General features: G+C 40.7%; 2 protein-coding genes across 3 annotated transcripts; both read right to left on the bottom strand.

Moving 5' to 3' along the window:
- Positions 1-3,700: 3,700 nt before the first annotated feature.
- On the bottom strand, positions 3,701-7,944 carry LOC140561672 (uncharacterized). Its single transcript, XM_072686904.1, has 2 exons — positions 5,483-7,944; positions 3,701-5,113 (listed from the first exon to the last, which is right to left on the bottom strand). Exon 1 carries the CDS (start codon positions 7,767-7,769, stop codon positions 5,490-5,492), a length of 2,280 nt encoding a protein of 759 aa, XP_072543005.1. The 5' UTR covers positions 7,770-7,944; the 3' UTR covers positions 3,701-5,113; positions 5,483-5,489.
- Positions 7,945-11,254: 3,310 nt separating this feature from the next.
- LOC140561671 (uncharacterized) lies at positions 11,255-16,208 on the bottom strand. Of its 2 annotated transcripts, none has more exons than XM_072686902.1 (3): positions 16,189-16,208; positions 13,698-13,820; positions 11,255-13,583 (listed from the first exon to the last, which is right to left on the bottom strand). In XM_072686902.1, exon 3 carries the CDS (start codon positions 12,837-12,839, stop codon positions 11,547-11,549), a length of 1,293 nt encoding a protein of 430 aa, XP_072543003.1. In that variant the 5' UTR covers positions 12,840-13,583; positions 13,698-13,820; positions 16,189-16,208; the 3' UTR covers positions 11,255-11,546. The 2 variants fall into 2 exon arrangements, with proteins under 2 accessions (XP_072543003.1, XP_072543004.1); XM_072686903.1 differs by lacking the exon at positions 16,189-16,208 and adding an exon at positions 15,675-15,698.
- Positions 16,209-18,033: the final 1,825 nt, after the last annotated feature.

Here is an 18,033-nt window from a genome sequence, read left to right as displayed (position 1 = left end):
TCTCTAGATGAGCAAAAATGAGAGGACATACCCTAGTAGATGCTCTTCACATGTGCAATAGGGTGCCTCTTATAGCAATTTATTATGATGTGCCCAAAACTTTAATAATGTGTCTTAATAACTTTTTAAAAATTATTATTGCCCTTTCAACAGAAAAGGGTGCCATTAAGAAGTGCCGTCTATGCCATCCCTACTTGACTGTGTCCCAAGGGGTGCCCTTTCCAGTGGAGAAAATGAGATGCAGTGCCATATACTTTATGATAAGATTTTGGATTTACTGCTCAAACCCTTCTTACATATCTAGCTAGAATTTTGATGGAACCCCATTTGCACTGTCCCTGTTTTTAATTTTTCAGTTATGTTAGGTTTACTGTATTACAAAGACAACAACAACAATACAGTAACACAAAGTTTCAAAAATACTATTCGGAAACATTTACCTCTGTTTTGCCATACCACATGAATGTGCAGAAGCCATCAAGCGCTTAACCCATTAAACTTGAGCGATTGAATAAAGCCTGAACCAGTTTTACAGTAAGTTGGACCTTCCTATCACCAATTATTAAAAAAGTTGTAACTTTGCAAATGTGACTTTTTAAACAAACTAAAGCGAAAATTGTTTTTAAGTCTTTACAGAAGTAATTTCAAACTTCAGAAATCTTTATCTATCTGGTGCCTGCAGAACACAGGTAATCCACCAGAAGTAAAAAAAACAAAAAACAAAAACATTGTTATTTAATAATACAAAGGTCTCAGAAACCCCAAATATGTATCAAATATGATACACTTGTCTACAATAGAATTTTTGATACAGTCTGATCTGTAACACTGACAAAGATTGAGTTTAGCCTACTAACATAATCACACTAGCACACCACTTTCACTTGTTACATAATTTGATGAGCAAATTACAGTTAACACAGTACAACCCAAACACACAATTAAACTAAGAGAGAACTAAAACTGATCAGAAAATATAGTGTACATACCGTCCAAGCCTAGGCTGGCTGTCTTTCGTCCAGTTTTCCAACTCTTTCACTCTTAAAGCTCCTGCTGACTAATCTGAACCTGAAACAGTTTCACTCTTAGGGCTCTTCCTGACTAATGTGAAATCTGTTTCTCTCTGTCACTTTTATATCTCTAAGCTGCTTTTTCTGGGTGGAGACAGGTCATGCACCATCACCCACGCATCACCCTTTGTGCTTATTGGTGGGTTGGTGCAGTCTGGTGCAACTAACTACTGTAACAAAAACTACTGTCAGATCAGATTTTTCCCTATTTCATAAATAACAGGCTGGGGATTCAATTACTCATTCTTATTCACATTTTTACTAGACTGAGAATTTTTACCTTCTGATAAGAGATTTTCATGATTCATTTCCACATTCCTCAGCCTGCTTAGACATAGCCCCTCACACTTGCAAGGCTATGTCTTTTTAATACTTTCATTTGTTTTTGTCCCCTTTGCTCTATGCTGCTACTGCCTGCTTCCAGTGGTCCTTCTAAGTTGGTGTTTGCAGCTTGTATTTATGTAAATCTCAGTAAAGCTGAAATACCTCTTTTCCACAAGTTAACACAGTTCCCTGGGATCAAAATACCACCATAATCAAATACCACACCACCCTCTTCACCCTGTGTCAACAGCCCTGTTGAGAGTGGCCAGTTTGAGTGCCTTTCCTTTAAACCAATAAATAGCATATGTCCCACCAATGGCCCGAAAGTGTTATTACTCTATTAAGTGTTATGTCTCTTTTACCAGAGAATAGCCCCACCAGTTTGTACAGAGGACCCTTAGTTACTGACTAATATGCCTTGGTTTATAATAAGCCTTGGAGTGTTAAGGGGTGAAATGATAATAAGCCACTTCTCCCTGTGCGTGCAGACATGAGAACAGTGCGTGCACCAGAATGTAACTACTCCACTATTAGAGGTGGACCTAAAAAATTCTAACACAAGTCTGCGCAAAATATGAACGGTTTATTGATTTATTGGTTGTCTTATTTCCTTGTTTGTGGGTGGGTGCATCACATACCTCTGTCCGAGTGTTACAGAGTATCTCACCACAGTGGTTGCAGCAGAGTTGCCCAGTTTATCTGAGGTACTGTTTGAGCATAGTAGTCATACAAATTGTTAAAAAAAAAAAACCTTACACCTTAACCCTTAAAAAAACTATGGCCCACCGGCAGGCTGAAAGTGTTAATACAAGCTTCAATTGTCAAAGAATTGTCCCACCTGTTTGTACAGAAGTCCCTGTAGTTCTGCGACTTTGACACTTTATCTGCCACTTTATTATATTTATATAATTTATATACATGTGCATATTTTTTTTTTTCTCTTTTTGTTTTATATTTTATTTTATAGAGTATTTATTTTATAGTGTATTACACAAACTGTAACAGCTGCAATTTCCCTCCTGGGATTAATGAAGTATTTCTGATTCTAATAATACTGATTTTAGCAATAAGGCTTGGAGTGTTAAGGGGTTAAACCGGCTCTTGCCTGCTGTTGACCGCAACTGTTATTACAAGCTTCAAATACCAAGGAATAGCCACACCAATTTGTACTGAAGTCCCTGTGCTCACAGAGTAACACACCTTATTGTGTAATAAGGCTTGGCGTGTTAAGAGGTTAAACTGGCTCTTGCCCGCTGTTGACTGCAACTGTTATTACAAGCTTCAATTACCAAAGAATAGCCCCACCAATTTGTATTGAAGTCCCTGTACTCACAGAGTAACACACCTTAGTGTGTAATAAGGCTTGGAGCGTCAAACAGACTATGGCATGCTGGTGGCGTGAAAGTGTTATTACAAACTTCTAATAGTCCCACCAGTGTGTACAGAAGTCCCTGTAGTTGCTGAATAATACGCCTTTGTGTGTAATAAGCCTTGCTGCATTAAGAGCTTAGTTCAACTATGTTTTGATGTTTTTTCACCTAAGTACAGTGTTAACTGCTATTCCTGCCTCAAAGGGAGACCAGCCAGAAGAAAGCTGCAGTAGTCAAGTCTTGAAGTGACAAGAGACTGAACAAGCACCTGGGCGGCCTCTCTAGAGAGGAAGGGTTGAATTCTCTGGATGGTGTACAGAAGAAATCTGCATGACTGAGTTACGTTTGCAACATGGCTTGAGAACGATAACTGATCATCCATGACTACACCAAGGCATTTCTATTGGTCCATTCATCCAGGATCATGTACAGAGTGTACAGAGCAGCTTAAGGTGCTTTGAGGGACCTTCAAGAAAAAGCTTTTAGAGGGAAAAGATTCCCAAATGGTTACTTAAAGCACCTTAAGAGATTTCGTGCTTGAAAACCATTATTTATTTATTTATTTATTTAAAGCTAAAAAGGATATTTTACCTTTTAGATTATACATCAGTTTTTCTGACATTGGTTTACGTCTTTCAAACTGTTGCATATGTCAGTACCGGTGGCCATCCAAAAGTTTAACATGCTCATTTCATAATAAAACATAAGATAAATAAAAATAATGTTCAACCAGAAAGCACTAATTAAGGAATGACCCAGGTGCCAGATGGATGATACATCTACATGTGTGTGTATGAACAGTTGCAATCAAATTGATAAAACCCCCATTGCAAATTAGGTTTATTTATTTTATTTAAATTACAAATGTTCAGCAGTTTGCAATAAACCAATCAAACAAGACCAACTTAAATATCTCAACACGACTAATAGAACAAGTGCTTTATTCACATTCAAAACAAAATGCCACTATTAATGACTACTGCAGCCTCATAATTAATCAACCACCTGAAATGAGAGCGTAAGAGGTGGCAAATCAAGGGCGATCAAATCATCAAATCAGATCATTCCCTTACAGAAACAAAGAAAAGCATACAAAAGATAACAAAGGCACTGAGTTTTCCTAGAGGGGCAGTGGTGGCTCAGCGGTTAGAGCGCCGGGATATCGATAACAGGGTTGTGGGTTCGATTCCCGGGCTCGGCAAGCTGCCACTGTTGGGCCCTTGAGCAAGGCCCTTTACCCTCTCTGCTCCCCGGGCGCTGGAGTTGGCTGCCCACCGCTCTGGGTGTGTGTGTGTACTCACTGCCCCTAACACGTGTGTGTGTGTGAGTGTGTGTTCACTACCAGATGGGTTAAATGCGGAGGACACATTTCGCTGTATAGTCCACACTGTACAGTGACGAATACGTGCACCTTTATCCTTTTTATCCTTTATCCTTTAGAGATACAGTTGGAAGCTAAAGGAAAAGAACGTCACTGGCTATACAACCTAACCATGGCAGAAAAAGGAAGCTATTACCGGTTGCCACCAAATTTTTAGGGAGGCAGGTGGTCAGAAACCTTGAGTGGCTGCAAAAAACCTGGAGCAAGATTTTGGGGCAGCAGGCACTGAGGTTTTTAGTTTGCACAGTAGGGTGCATACTGAATGCTGAAGGTCTCCATGCTTGAACCCGAACACAATTTGGATTTGGATGCTGTCACTGGATAGAAGTGCAGTAGTAGAACTAACAGTGTTGAATTTTAAAGTATCTAGTATATGGGCTCTAGAAGTAGTTTTCGTCAATTGGCCATTTAAGGGCAGCATAATATCTAAATGCTGCTTCTACAGGTTTAGGCTTTACCTTGGGCAGGACTATCTATAAGTGATGTGAGAGTTCAGCCCATAAATATATATATACTGATCCTACACCATTAAGCCATTTATACTAGTAAAAACATCCACATTGTTTGCTTGTTTTTCCTGTAAAGTGACTCTACGTTCAAAGGAAAACCTAACCTGAACCTAACCTTAATCTATACCTAAAGGAAATCTAAACCCCACCTACACAATTATACATATAGTCTGAAACAAAGTAAGGTACATTATATATACCTTTAGGTAACATAGTCAAATAAAATGCATTTGAAATAGCAAGCAATTTCAGATTAATCCCTATTTTTACATTTCTGTGCTAAATATTGAGAAGCAGTTAATATTTGTTTTCTGCAATGAGGCTCTGGATTATAAAACAAAAAAGCAATCCTCATTACAAATATCCAGAAAAGGGGTCTAGGGGAACATCGGGGTGGTAGATCATTGAGGTTTTCTTTGTACTTCTTTGCCAACCGTATTGTCAGGTGCAAATATTCCGCTGTAAACAGAAAACACATGGATACATTTTTATCTTCTGATCATATTCAATAAAAAGTAATTTGTTATTTAGATGTGAACATTTGATTAAATATACATACTCTAAAATGAGTCCTTTCCCCTACTTTAGTTGAGCTACATTATAAACCCCACCCACTGCAAATGTCTCCCACATATTCAAAAAGAAAAAGCTGCACGCTAATTTACATAGCAGCTGGCCTTTATGATTTTGTGCACTGCAGACAGGGCACCAATCACATCAGCCAAGAAAGGTTTACACACAAGAGAGTCATCTACTTCATTTACCACCCACCCTTCACTGAACTATTCTCATACTATTACTGCAGTTTTACATTAAATGTCAAGTTACCTTTGGATTAGATGATACTGGAGACTAGGTTCCTGTTTGGATCGTTTTGATTCATGTAGCCCTTGTTGTTGATCCATGTCGTAATGGTAGTGACATGGTTATTGTTCATGACACCCTTGCCTTGAAGCAGTGTGGACCATCTCTGCACCATATTTAAAGAATGCTGTTGGAAACTCTTTTGAAAAGCATCAAGCCTGGTTTTACTTATTGTGGGTTGTTTGAAGTTTTTGAACACCTTGTCCCCTCCAGTATATACCATGAATCTGGGCATTGCACCTAGGATGGTCAGTTTGAAGGTGCCCACAACATCATCCTTGCTTATGGCTGTTGCTAAGGTCGTCCTGAATGTTTTTGATTTTGTACTTGGAAACTCACGATGGGTTTCATGTGGCACATAAACAGTTGGAAGTTCAAGGCCATGATATTTTTGTACATTACTAATCAGATTAGTACTCAGAGGAGATGACTTTGTTGCCACTTCAAGCATGGCTTCAGCTAATTTGCTATTCTGGTTTAACTTTCTGGCTTGCAATATACTGCTCACTGGTGGTTGGTGATCTGCATTGATGAATTGTCCAATGCCGACATTTGTAGTCGCATATTTTTTCCAATCTTTGTACTTTTCTATTTTCCCGACCTCTTTCTTGAGCACTTTTTTGTTTTCTACCATACGTTTCACCACCCTTTTTGGTGCCGCTCCCTCTGCCATGTACCAGTCCCCTCCTCTGATTACTTCCGTCCACTCTTTGCGCTTAATGAAAGGCTCCCATTGGCCCTGGTGTCTCAGTAGGGTGTCAGCCTCCATAGATCGGAGTCGGTCTGCTTCCACAGTGATCTCTTCTTCTCCAGCTTCTGGTTTCAAGCCTCGTGCTAAAGCATGAAACAGGCAGCTCTTGTCTTTGCTGGTTACACTAACTGTCTGATCATTGATGCGCACATCATAATGGCCATCTGGGTACTGAGCACTCTTTGCTCTGTAGATTAGCGTCACAGTTTGACTGGCAGGCTTCGAGCCAGGGTTCAGCTCCTGCATTTTGGTTAGCTTGCCATGACTGTTCTCTGTTAGGATGACAACCTTAGTGCCAGTGGTCTCTGACAGAACTTTGACATCGAGAATAGTACCTGCCGTTGTGGAGTTCTTGATCTTTTCAGCATGTGACTGTGAGTATCTGCCTGACTCCTCTGCAGGTCTGTGGGCATAATTCAGGTCTACTGGCATGTGTGCAATATATCTGTTGTTTTGTCCAGCTCTGAGTTTTTCCTCCGTTCTATCACTGTTTAAGCCGGTTTTTACATAGTGTCCAATAACGCCATGTACTGTGCCTTGGACATGTGAAACAATGTGACTGGAGAACTTCTGGTGGAACACTTCTACAATAGCATCAGTTAATAAAGCACTGATGGTGTCAGCTAAATCCTGCTTGAATTCTTTCAGTAAATCAGTTTGTGAAGCAGACAGCTCGCTTGGCTTTACTTTCTCCGAGAAACCTTTTTCAGTTTTAAATTTATTCAGTTGTTCTTTAAGGTTTGAGAAAAACTTGTCTGAGAGGCTGAGAACTGTACTGATGGCATCCGCTGCCAGTGAAGTCATGTGAATGGTCTGGATAGCTATCAGAATCCCCCGTGTTGTGCCTTTGGCTTTGGATTTAGCACTGTTAATCACACTGGAGATAGAAGAGTTAAGCTTCTTTTGCCAGCTGAGATCGGCATAAAATGGCTGTAATGCACTGTTGCTTAGCTCTTTGAAAATGGTCAGAAGTTTGTTCTTTTTGTTATTGTCCTGCACGAGATTAGACAATTGTTGTTTATCCTGAAGGTGTGAAAGTATGATGGAGTCTACTAAAGCAGCCAAAGGCTCCTTTTCCATGTTAGATTTTACTTCACCAACAACTTTCTTTTTCACCTCATTTTTGATGCCATTAAGTATTTCTCTTAGTAATGCCTCTTCTGCCTTTCCGAATCCATAGATAATGGTTTCCGTCACCATTGTCTTTGCAGTGAGTTTAAATGCATTCCTCATATTTGTCTTGGTAACAGCACTAAGGCCTTCTTTAGCCTGTCTAGAGAGAAACTTTGGCATTAACTTCAATTTTTTGCTCAAGCCTTTCATCAGCACTTTAGAAGCTTTGAATCCCTTTGCAATCAACTTTCCAACTCCAAACCCAATGAGAGATAAACCAATAGAAATGGCTTTTTCTATAGCCCATGATTTCCAACTGAATTCACCTGTCACCATGGACTCAATGCTGGAGATGCAGTCTGATATTCCTTCAATGATCAGCCCCATGCCGACTTGAGCTAATGTTCCAAACGTAAATGCAGTGAGCAGTGCTCCTCCAATAATCTGCAAAACCCCTATAAAGAACACCAGGAGAGCTTCCCATGGAAAACGAGGCTCCTCTTCCACAGAAAATACATATTTTAGACCTCGATTGTACAGATTGTAGGCCTCAACTTGGAGATCTTCATCAGCGTTTGACACCAGGGAGAAAATGGGTGCTTTTTTGGCTCTTGCATCCCTTTCTCTTTCTTTAATCTCCTCCAGCTTCTTCATGGCCTCACCAATGTTTTGATCAAAGTAGCTCAACATGTTGCACTTGGTTGTTAACTGATTTTCAAGGCTGGTTGAGTTACTGTTGGCTGAGACAGCAGAAGACATTTTTACAAACTGCAGGCAGACCAGGCATTCCTCAACAAGGTATTTGAGAGACTCCTGTGCTTTCTTTAGATCATCTATGGCCTTGGCGATGTAATCTCCCTTCTTCTGCTTAATGGTGCAGTACGCATGACTGTAAAACGCTATGGCTGCCCAACTTTCATCTTGTCCCATAGCTTTTTCAAAAAGCCTAGCGCTGATATCCCATTGCTTTTTGTCCAGTGCAATATTCCCAAACTTGATGTAGTGATAAATGCTAGAACATGGTGAACTGTGACTTTGAGACTGACTTTTTGCCAGAGACAAATCAGCTTTCAAGCTTGTTTGCAATTCACTTCTTTTCAGCTGGTCAATTTCTTCTGATTTAGTTTGCAACCAAATCCCCCAGAACTCATTTAAGATGGCGACAACAGCTTTTTTTTCCTCTTCATCCGTGTTTCTGTGAATATCCTGAAGGGTTTTGCAGTACTCCGAAAATAGGTCCTCCCGTAGTTTCATCTCATCAACATCGTTCATCATGTTAGTTATCTTTTCTGCTGCAAGTCTATCCCTTGTCTTCTTTGCTTCTTCCAGAGAAGACACTGTCCTTGAGGACTCCATCAGATGATCGGTGGTCATGATTACCTGAGCGGATCCAGGTTTACCTTTGCGTGCAGTTCGGCCAAATGCCTGGAGCTCCACTCGTGTGTTCTCAGAAAGGAAGGAGAGGATCACAAATAATCCTCCATTGTTGTTCACCTGTTTGGAGACTTTTATGTCTGTGCCACGGCCAGCGAGGTTTGTGGCAACAATGACATCACCGGGAAGCAGTTCCCTCTCTATTTTGCTCAAACTGTCTTTGTCACTGCGGTAGTAGAGAATGATTTCACCTGGGATGATGCCTTTCAGCTCTTCATAGATGTCTTTGGCTGTGTTGATAGTTTCACAGATCACCAAGGCTGCTCTTCCACCTCTGTATGAACTTGGGGTAATTTCAGCCATAACCACATGTCTGATTTCAGATTTCCACTTTTCAGCTGAAGTCTTCAGAGTGCCTTTGACCTCCGGTAATTTCCTCCGGTTGAAAGTTGGCATTTTGCAGGCCGAGAGATTTGGATATAGGTCCTGCAGAAAGAGCATTTCTGGTTCACTCCCAAGTGTCCCTGTTGTTCCATATATTTTTCCTTGGTATTTTTCAAAAAAGCAAATGTTAGAAATGTAGTTTGTGACGGTTGAAATTGTGCTCAGTTTGATTCTGTGTTTAATCTCAACAAACTGTTGTAGACCATCACCCCATTTCTTACTCAGTTCTATAATCCCAGTGGATCTGAAGTCCACTGGACAGACACTGTCATTTTCTACCACGTATTCCCGTCCTTCCCTCAGTCTCATTGCCAGAAAAGCATTCTGAACCCACAGGGGCACTTTCTTCTCTATCAGATTTCTCAGGAATCCAGGGATGCTGATATTGTCTTTAGTGTTTGTACATGGAGTGTACTGAAACTTCTCAGAGATTTGTTCTGCAATGGGCTTGATTAGAATTTCTTCAGAATCATAGAGAGGACAGCACAAGCCTTCCTCTAAAACAAGAAACGTAAGGTCTAAAATGTCCTGGTCGTTGTACGTGTTGGGCTTTCTAAGACGGAGCAATCCTTTGTCATCTAAAGTGTATACAGTGAAGCCATAGGGGACATAGTGCTCAATTTCTTGGAAAAAATCAACCATTGCATCCTGACTCACAGTTCTCAGTTTTTGGAGAAGTTCATCTTTTTCACTGTTGAAGATGTCCTCTGTAAATCCTTTTGACACAATGTTTGATTCTTCAGCAATCTGTAAAATGTCTATGGGGTTATTCATTTCAGTTCCTTCTGTATCAATTGAGTCAAATATGGCCTTGAAGAATGAAGTAGGGGGTCCCTGTACAAATGTCTGGTGTCCTGTTGACAGGAAGCCGTACTGGCTGACATGGCTCCAGATCATGGCCAGAATAATGTTCAGGTGCTGCATGGAGACCATGGGGCTAGAAAGGTAGGTCAGCTGCACTCCCTGGTCCAGCAGCAGTGAATCCACTTCATCAATGATGATGCACTGATAGCTGCGATCAGGCCTCACATCCTTCATCTCGAATATCTGGCGAAGGTGATCTGCAGCGAAGGCTTCGATTGTTCCGGAGACCACGTCTTTCTGGTAGCAGTGTTTTCTGTCTGTGTCTTCAGTCTTATCTGTGTTTGTGTCAACTGTGATGCCAAAGTATGAGTAGAAGTTTTTCCACTCTTGTGCATCTCTTTGACATAACACAGAAGAGCTGGACAACACATCTACCTTTTCACCCCTAAGAGCACTGCAAACATTGCTATGACGCAAAACTTCCCTTCTCCAGTTCCCATCTCCAGGAGCTTGCCAGTGTCAGACAAGGCCAAGAGGCACCAGCTTATCATTTGAGTGTTTCTGGGCCACCACTTCCCTTCAGCATTGCACTGGTGTACAGCATTGCATAAGACCGCCAGGATCTCCTTAAGGTTTTCTGCGTCTGTGCTGTGACTCAGATTCCTAGCTTTCTTTACATCTGTGCGTTTTTTAATTTCTCCAGATTTAATCATGTCTGTAACAGCCGTTACTATACAGTATGATTTCTCCAGTGTTTGTTCATCAATGTTTTTCATCTGTCGTATTTCATCAACAAGACACTCAATGCTTTTTTCCTTCTCATCTCCGAAGCTCTTCTCGAAATGCTTGATCAGTTTTTCAGTTTCTGTTGAATTCAGGAGCTTAAGGAGAGGCTGGTTCTTCTCATCTGCCCACTTAGAAGACACCTGATATGTTTGCAGGAGATGTAAAATCTTCAATGATGGAAATGCAGTCTTCATTGTAATGGTGGTCAGTTAATGCTACAAGGAGGTTTAGGGCTTCTATTGGTGACCACAGTTGTTGTGCCACAAGATTGGACACCCCCTGGAACACTTCTTTAACTTGTTCTTTTAGGGCGTGAAATTGCATTGCACAGGCAAAAAAAATCTCCAACCATGATTTGCCTACTAGAGATGCCCTGCTTTTCTCGCTCTCTGTTTCTCCAGCAAACACTCGGAGGACATTCTCAAGAAAGGTCAGAATGTAGACCTTATCAGAAGGCAGTTCTTTTCCAGTACATTTTTGCCACATGGTGATGCTTTTATTGTCAGTGTCTGTGCGTTTGTTTAGGTTAGCATTAAGCACTTGGAAAAGAGCCTTAATAAACCCATGTCTCAGTTCAGTATCCTCACTTTGAAAATGACTCAAGAGGTTTTGCAGGATCTCTCTAGCAGATGCCAGGGCATCGTTTTCCTTGAGCGTTGAAAGTTCTTGATTATAGCAGTCACTGGCACTTCTTTCAATAATGATAAATCCTCGGCTAAGGTGAGGATTTCCTGTTTCCATCACTTCTAAGCCATACTAAAAGTAATCAGAGACAAAGTCATCCATGGTACCGTACACAATGTCTGCTTTATAGACATCACTCTGTGACATGATGCTTTTCTTCATGTTTGTGTTGAGAGAAATTCCAAGGTGCTTGTAGAAGTCAGACCACTCTTCAGTTTGCTTGTGTGAGTGAAAGTCGGAGGTTAGCACAATGTCCAGTTTGTGTCCCATGCAGACTTGTGTGGCAGCAAACATGGCTATGACACATGGATCCTCTTCCACACCAACCAGTTCTGGTGTTCTGCACTTTTCGGTTAGCACCAACATACACCACCTCAACATGTGCTGCACTGTAGGCCACCATCCTTTTGTGTCTAAAACTGCTTTGCAGAGCACAGACAGAGAGTTTTGGATGTCCTCTGCGTTCAGGCTTGCACATTTAAAGGAATCTTTTATAAATGGTTCATCTTTTGGGGCATTTTCTGAATACTGCAGGACACCGGTGGTAACGTTTTTCATCATGTTTACAACAGAATCATCCAAATTCCTGAGTGTTTTTAATTCTGCTAGAGCTGAATCCAGACTTCTCGCATCCTGCTTTCTGAGAACCCTTCTGAAATCCTGTTGGGATCTCTCAGGGCCAACAAAGTCCAGAGCCTGGATGAGCGAGTGTCCGGAGTCATCTGTCCATTTTGGTGATATTTCATACACTTGTACCAATGTGAGCACTTCAGTTATTGGAGCATCCTCTTCATATTTCTCAGACAGTGCTTTGAGCAGAGTTATCGCCTCTACTGGGGTCCATTGGTTTGTTTGCACAAGTCTGAGGAGCCTTTTAGTGGGATCTGAGTGGCTTTCCTTGCCATTTAGCTGTGTGAGTTTAAAGAGGAGAAGTTTGAAGCACTGGACTTCCATCTTTAATATGAACATGGAGGCTCTTTCAACCACGTTCTGTAATGACAAGGTGAGTGTGCCAAGGAATTCTATAAGATAGAGCTCCTCGGTGGAAAGGTCCTGCTCAGCCCATCGTTTGGCTAGGAGAGCTGCATCAGTATCACAGCTGTTATGGTCAGTAATGAAGTGCATGAGGTTTAGGTACAGGGCCTGAGTCAACAAGAAACTCTCAGAAACATTGCAGGCCAAATGGCTGATGGACCCCACCAGTTCCTGGGCCTGACTGGAAACGCTTTGCTGGGAAAATTCCTCCTCTATCTCCAGAGACAGGGCCCACAGTTCTGTGATGAAGACCTGAGTGTGCTGCAGAGTGCTGAGGGATGGAGGAGCACTGACCCATTCCTCGAACAGGAGTTTGTCCAGTGCTGACATGATGCTCTCAAGCTGATCAGCACTCAGGTGAGCAAGACTGAGTTTCGGAACCGGGAAGCTGCATTTTGATGAAAGGATTTCTAGAAGCCGATCCCTGTCACTGCCTGATTCATTGTTAATCTCAAACTCATCCAGATGGCTTTTTAGAACATGCTGCTTGAACTCCTGTTCCTTTGAAATGTCCCTGCTCAGCTGTTCCTCACGCTGCTTTTGGGCTTGTTGGTGTGATTCTTCAAGTCTTTGATTCAGTTCTTCCTGTCCCTTTTTCTCTTCAGCTTCTCTTGCCCTTTGCTCCTCTTCTCTTCGCCTCTCCTTCTCTCTCCGTCGCTCCTCCTCTCTCCGTCTCTCCTTTTCTCTTCTCCTCTCCTCTTCTCTTTTCCTCGCCTCTTCTCTTCTCCTTGCCTCCTCTCTCAGTCTCTCCTCTTCTCCTCTCTTCTTCTCGCCTCCTCTCCTCTTCTCTTCTCCTCTCTTCCTCTCTCCTTCTTTCTTCTTCTCTCCTCATTTGTTCTTGATCCTGGATTGGCTTATAAAAGCATGCTTGACACTCGTATAAACTATTGTAGCCGACTGGTCTGTAGTACTCTCCTCCATTGAAAACATGAACATACCGGCCATGAATAGTCATTCTGGATATATTTGAGAAGGAGGTGCATGGAGGCAAGACTCTGTAACACTTGCAACATCTGAGCCGGTCGCCCATGTTAGATTCTGATGGTACGTTCCCCATTTTTAACTCTTTTTTTCCTGAAAAAATTATTAAAATTTAAAATTTGTTATATTGTGATATATATATATGTAGTCTTTACAGAGAACTCAAACTTTATTAGAAGGATATATTTGTAAGGGTTTAGTCCACACCGCAAGTCACCAGCAGGGGGCCAAGGTGCTGTAGTAAGGAAGCAGCTGGGAGCAGCTCTAAAAAACTAAATTTCCCAGAAGCCCCAGCGCTGATTGCAGCTGATCAGACGCACCTGCTGGGCTCTGCATAAAAAAGAAAAGAAAAGAAAAGTCAAGTCAAGTGGACTTTTTGCTTTAGAAAGGACTCAGCTCACACTGCCTTTAAGTGCTGGTTTGGCGTCTGCTTACTACATAAAACCTAAAGTCCTCCACCGGAGATACTTATATTAAATCTATTTTCAATCTAATTTAATTTAATCTAATTTCATTGAATTGTTCTGAGGATGTTTGGAATTAGTTACTGCTTTGCTATATTGAATTGTCATTTTGTTTATATATCTCTTATGTATTTTTAATAGGTTAGTTCTTCTTCCTGAGAGGCCTTTTGTAGTTCAGCTTTCTGTATATGTAGGTAGGCCAACAGTAATGGCAATTATGTATTACAGGTAACCTGTAACTACAATATTATGCGGCAAATGATTATAAATTAGATAATGTTTTGCATTAATGAGTCTGCTGCTGTTTTGCCCTTTGGACTTGTTTTATAGGAGCACAGTGGTGCTGCAGGTAGTCCATGTGTTGCACTGCTCCAGGGACCTGGGGTTGTGCTCTGGTCACTGTTTGTAAGAACTTTCTTTTCCCCATGTCCGTGTGGGTTTCCTCCAGCATTCACCCACCTCACAAGGACACACATGATAGGTAGATTGGCTATGCTAAATGTCTAAAATTTTAAAGTAAAATTGATTTAATTTAAATTGCCCTCTGATGCCCTCATGGTTGAAAAAACATAGCTAAAGTGCCCTCTAGATGAGCAAAAATGAGAGGACATACCCTAGTAGATGCTCTTCACATGTGCGATAAGGTGCCTCTTATAGCAATTTATTATGATGTGCCCAAAACTTTAATAATGTGTCTTAATGACTTTTTTCTATTATTGCCCTTTCAACAGAAAAGGGTGCCATTAAGAAGTGCCTTCTATGCCATCCCTACTTGACTGTGGCCCAAGGGGTGCCCTTTCCAGTGGAGAAAATGAGATGCAGTGCCATATACTTTTTGATTTTGGATTTACTGCTCAAACCCTTCTCACATACCTAGCTAGAATTTTGATGCAACCCCATTTGCACTGTCCCTGTTTTTAATTTTTCAGTTAAGTTCACTGTATTACAAAGTAAATTATTGTCAACAATAACAAAATGTTTAAAAAATACTATTCGGAAACATTTACCTCCGTTTTGCCATACCACATGTATGTGCAGAAGCCATCAAGCGCTTAACCCATTAAGCTTGAGCCATTGAATAAAGCCTGAACCAGTTTTACAGAAAGCTGAACTTTCTTATCACCAATTATTTAAAAATGTTATTTGATAACACTTTGCAAATGTGACTTTTTAAACAAACTAAAAATTCTTGTCTTTAACATTTTGGTTCATTCATTAAAAGTGATTTCAGAACTTCAGAAATCTTTATGTATCTTTCTGGTGCCTACAGAATACAGGTAATCCACCAGAAGTCATTTATTATTTAATAATCCCTTAAAAGTAATGTTACAGAGGTCTCAGAAACCCCAAATATGTCTCAAATATGATACACTTGTCTATAATCGGATTTTTAATACAGTCAAAGATTGAGTTTAGACTAATAACGTAATCTTAATCTTAATCAAGGATGACGATTTTATGATGATGCTGATGATGATATTGTTTTTATAGGGCATCATAGCTTGTTAATTTTTTCGTCCCATCCTTCAAACAGCCTGAGTCAGCCACTGAGAACAGGACTGTCTTGTTTTGCCCTTAGCTGGAATTTTTTTGCACCTATGCACACTACTTTCACTTGTTACATAATTTTATGAGCAAATTACAGTTAACACAGTACAACCCAAACACACAATTAAACTAAGAGAGAACTAAAACTGATCAGAAAATATAGTGTACATACCGTCCAAGCCTAGGCTGGCTGTCTTGCATCCAGTTTTCCAACTCTTTCACTCTTAAAGCTCCTGCTGACTAATCTGAAACTGAAACCGTTTCACTCTTAGGGCTCTTCCTCTTTGTCACTCATATCTGCTGCTTTAAAGAGTTTTTTCTGGTTGGAGACAGGGCATGGACCCGCGTATGACCCTTTGTGCTTATTGGTGGGTTGGTGCAGTCTGATCAGATCAGATTTTCCCTATTTCATAAATAACAGGCTGGGAATTCAATTACTAATTCTTATTCACATTTTTACTAGACTGAGAATTTTACCTTCTAATAAGAGATTTTCATGATTCACATTTCCACATTCCTCAGCCTGCTTAGACATAGCCCCTCACACTTGCAAGATACACCTTTTTTTTTAACTTTCATTTGTTTTTGCCCCTTTTGCTCTATGCTGCTACTGCCTGCTTCCAGTTGCCCTTCTAAGTTGGTGTTTGCAGCTTGCATTTATGTAAATCTCAGTAAAGCTGACATACCTCTTCTCCACAAGTTAACACAGTTCCCTGGGATCTTGAAATGTGTGTCATACGCTTCGATCAAAATACCACCATGATCAAATACCACACCACCCTCTTCACCCTGTGTCAACAGCCCTGTTGAGAGTGACCAGTTTGAGTGCCTTTCCCTTAACCCCTTAAATAGCATATGTCACACTGATGGGCCAAAAGTGTTGCAAACCTCTTTTACCAGAGAATAGCCCCACCAGTTTGTACAGAGGACCCTTAGTTACTGACTAATATGCCTTTAAGCATCTTTTTATAATAAGCCTTGGAGTGTTAAGGGGTGAAATGATAATAAGCCACTTCTCCCTGTGCGTGCAGACATGAGAACAGTGCGTGCACCAGAATGTAACTACTCCACTATTAGAGGTGGACCTAAAAAATTCTAACACAAGTCTGCGCAAAATATGAACGGTTTATTGGATCTGGGGATTTCTGAAATTGGCAGCCCACAGAAAAGAGAATGGGTTGTCTTATTTCCTTGTTTGTGGGTGGGTGCATCACATACCTCTGTTCGAGTGTTACAGAGTATCTCACCACAGTGGTTGCAGCAGAGTTTCCCAGTTTATTTGAGCATAGTAGTCATACAAATTGTTAAAAAAAAAACCTGAACCCTTAAAAAACCTATGGCCCACCGGCAGGCTGAAAGTGTTAATACAAGCTTCAATTGTCAAAGAATAGTCCCACCTGTTTATACGGAAGTCCCTGTAGTTACTGAGTTCTGCCACTTTGCCACTTTATTATATTTATATAATTTATATACATGTGCATATTAATTTTTTTCTCTTTTTGTTTTATTTCATTTTATAGAGTTTTTATTTTATAGTGTATTACACAAACTGTAACAGCTTGCAATTCTTTGCAGCTGCAAAGTGTAATAATACACTTTAGTGTGTAATAAGGCTTGAAGTGTTAAGGGGTTAAACTGGCTCTTGCCTGCTGTTGACCGCAACTGTTATTACAAGCTTCAATTACCAAAGAATAGCCCCACCAATTTCTACTGAAGTCCCTGTACTCACAGAGTAACACACTGTAGTGTGTAATAACAGACTATGGCATACTGGTGGCCCAAAAGTGTTATTACAAACTTCTAATAGTCCCACCAGTGTGTACAGAAGTCTCTGTAGTTGCAGAATAATACGCCTTTGTGTGTAATAAGCCTTACTGCATTAAGGGCTTAGCTCAACTATGTTTTGATGTTTTTTTTGCCTGGGTACAGTGTTAACTGCTATTCCTGCCTCATTCCTGGTCCAACAGACCATGCCCCACCCATGTAACCCTGTTTCAGCCCTTCTGATTTCATTTGCTGCATAGTTTAATAAATTACAATAAACACAATGCAACCCAAGCAACGTTCAATCCAACCTTTACCAGAAACTACTGTTATCATAGTCAAAGGTTAGTTATTACAGGCTGTGTTTGAGTGACTCACTCTTATGCAAATATTTTTACAAGGCTATGAGAATGTTTCTTTTGCACATTTGATGATGCACATTTCCTCATTGCTCTGCCTACATAGACAACTGCCTCTTGTGAGATACAGTGAGAAACAGACATTCATTACAGTGTCACTTCAAATCTGATTTTCCCCTGCCCTTTGTTTGACCTGCTTTTTTTTTTTTTTTTTACTTTGAATTCTATATGTGACAGTCACATTCCCTCTGGGGGGTACTGTTGTCCATGGAGTCAACTGGAACAGGGAGTGAACCATGGAGTGTGACACCTTACCCTTAAATCAACTCTAAATCCTAACCCTAACCAAAACCTTAAATATACCATAAACCTAATCCTAAAAGGGTATGGTTAAGGTTAGGGTTGGGA

The sequence above is a fragment of the Salminus brasiliensis genome, chromosome 9 (assembly GCF_030463535.1).
Source record: "Salminus brasiliensis chromosome 9, fSalBra1.hap2, whole genome shotgun sequence".
NCBI lineage: Eukaryota > Metazoa > Chordata > Actinopteri > Characiformes > Bryconidae > Salminus > Salminus brasiliensis.
The sequence above is the reverse complement of the archived record's forward strand: the minus strand, read 5'-3'. Positions and strand labels throughout refer to the sequence as shown.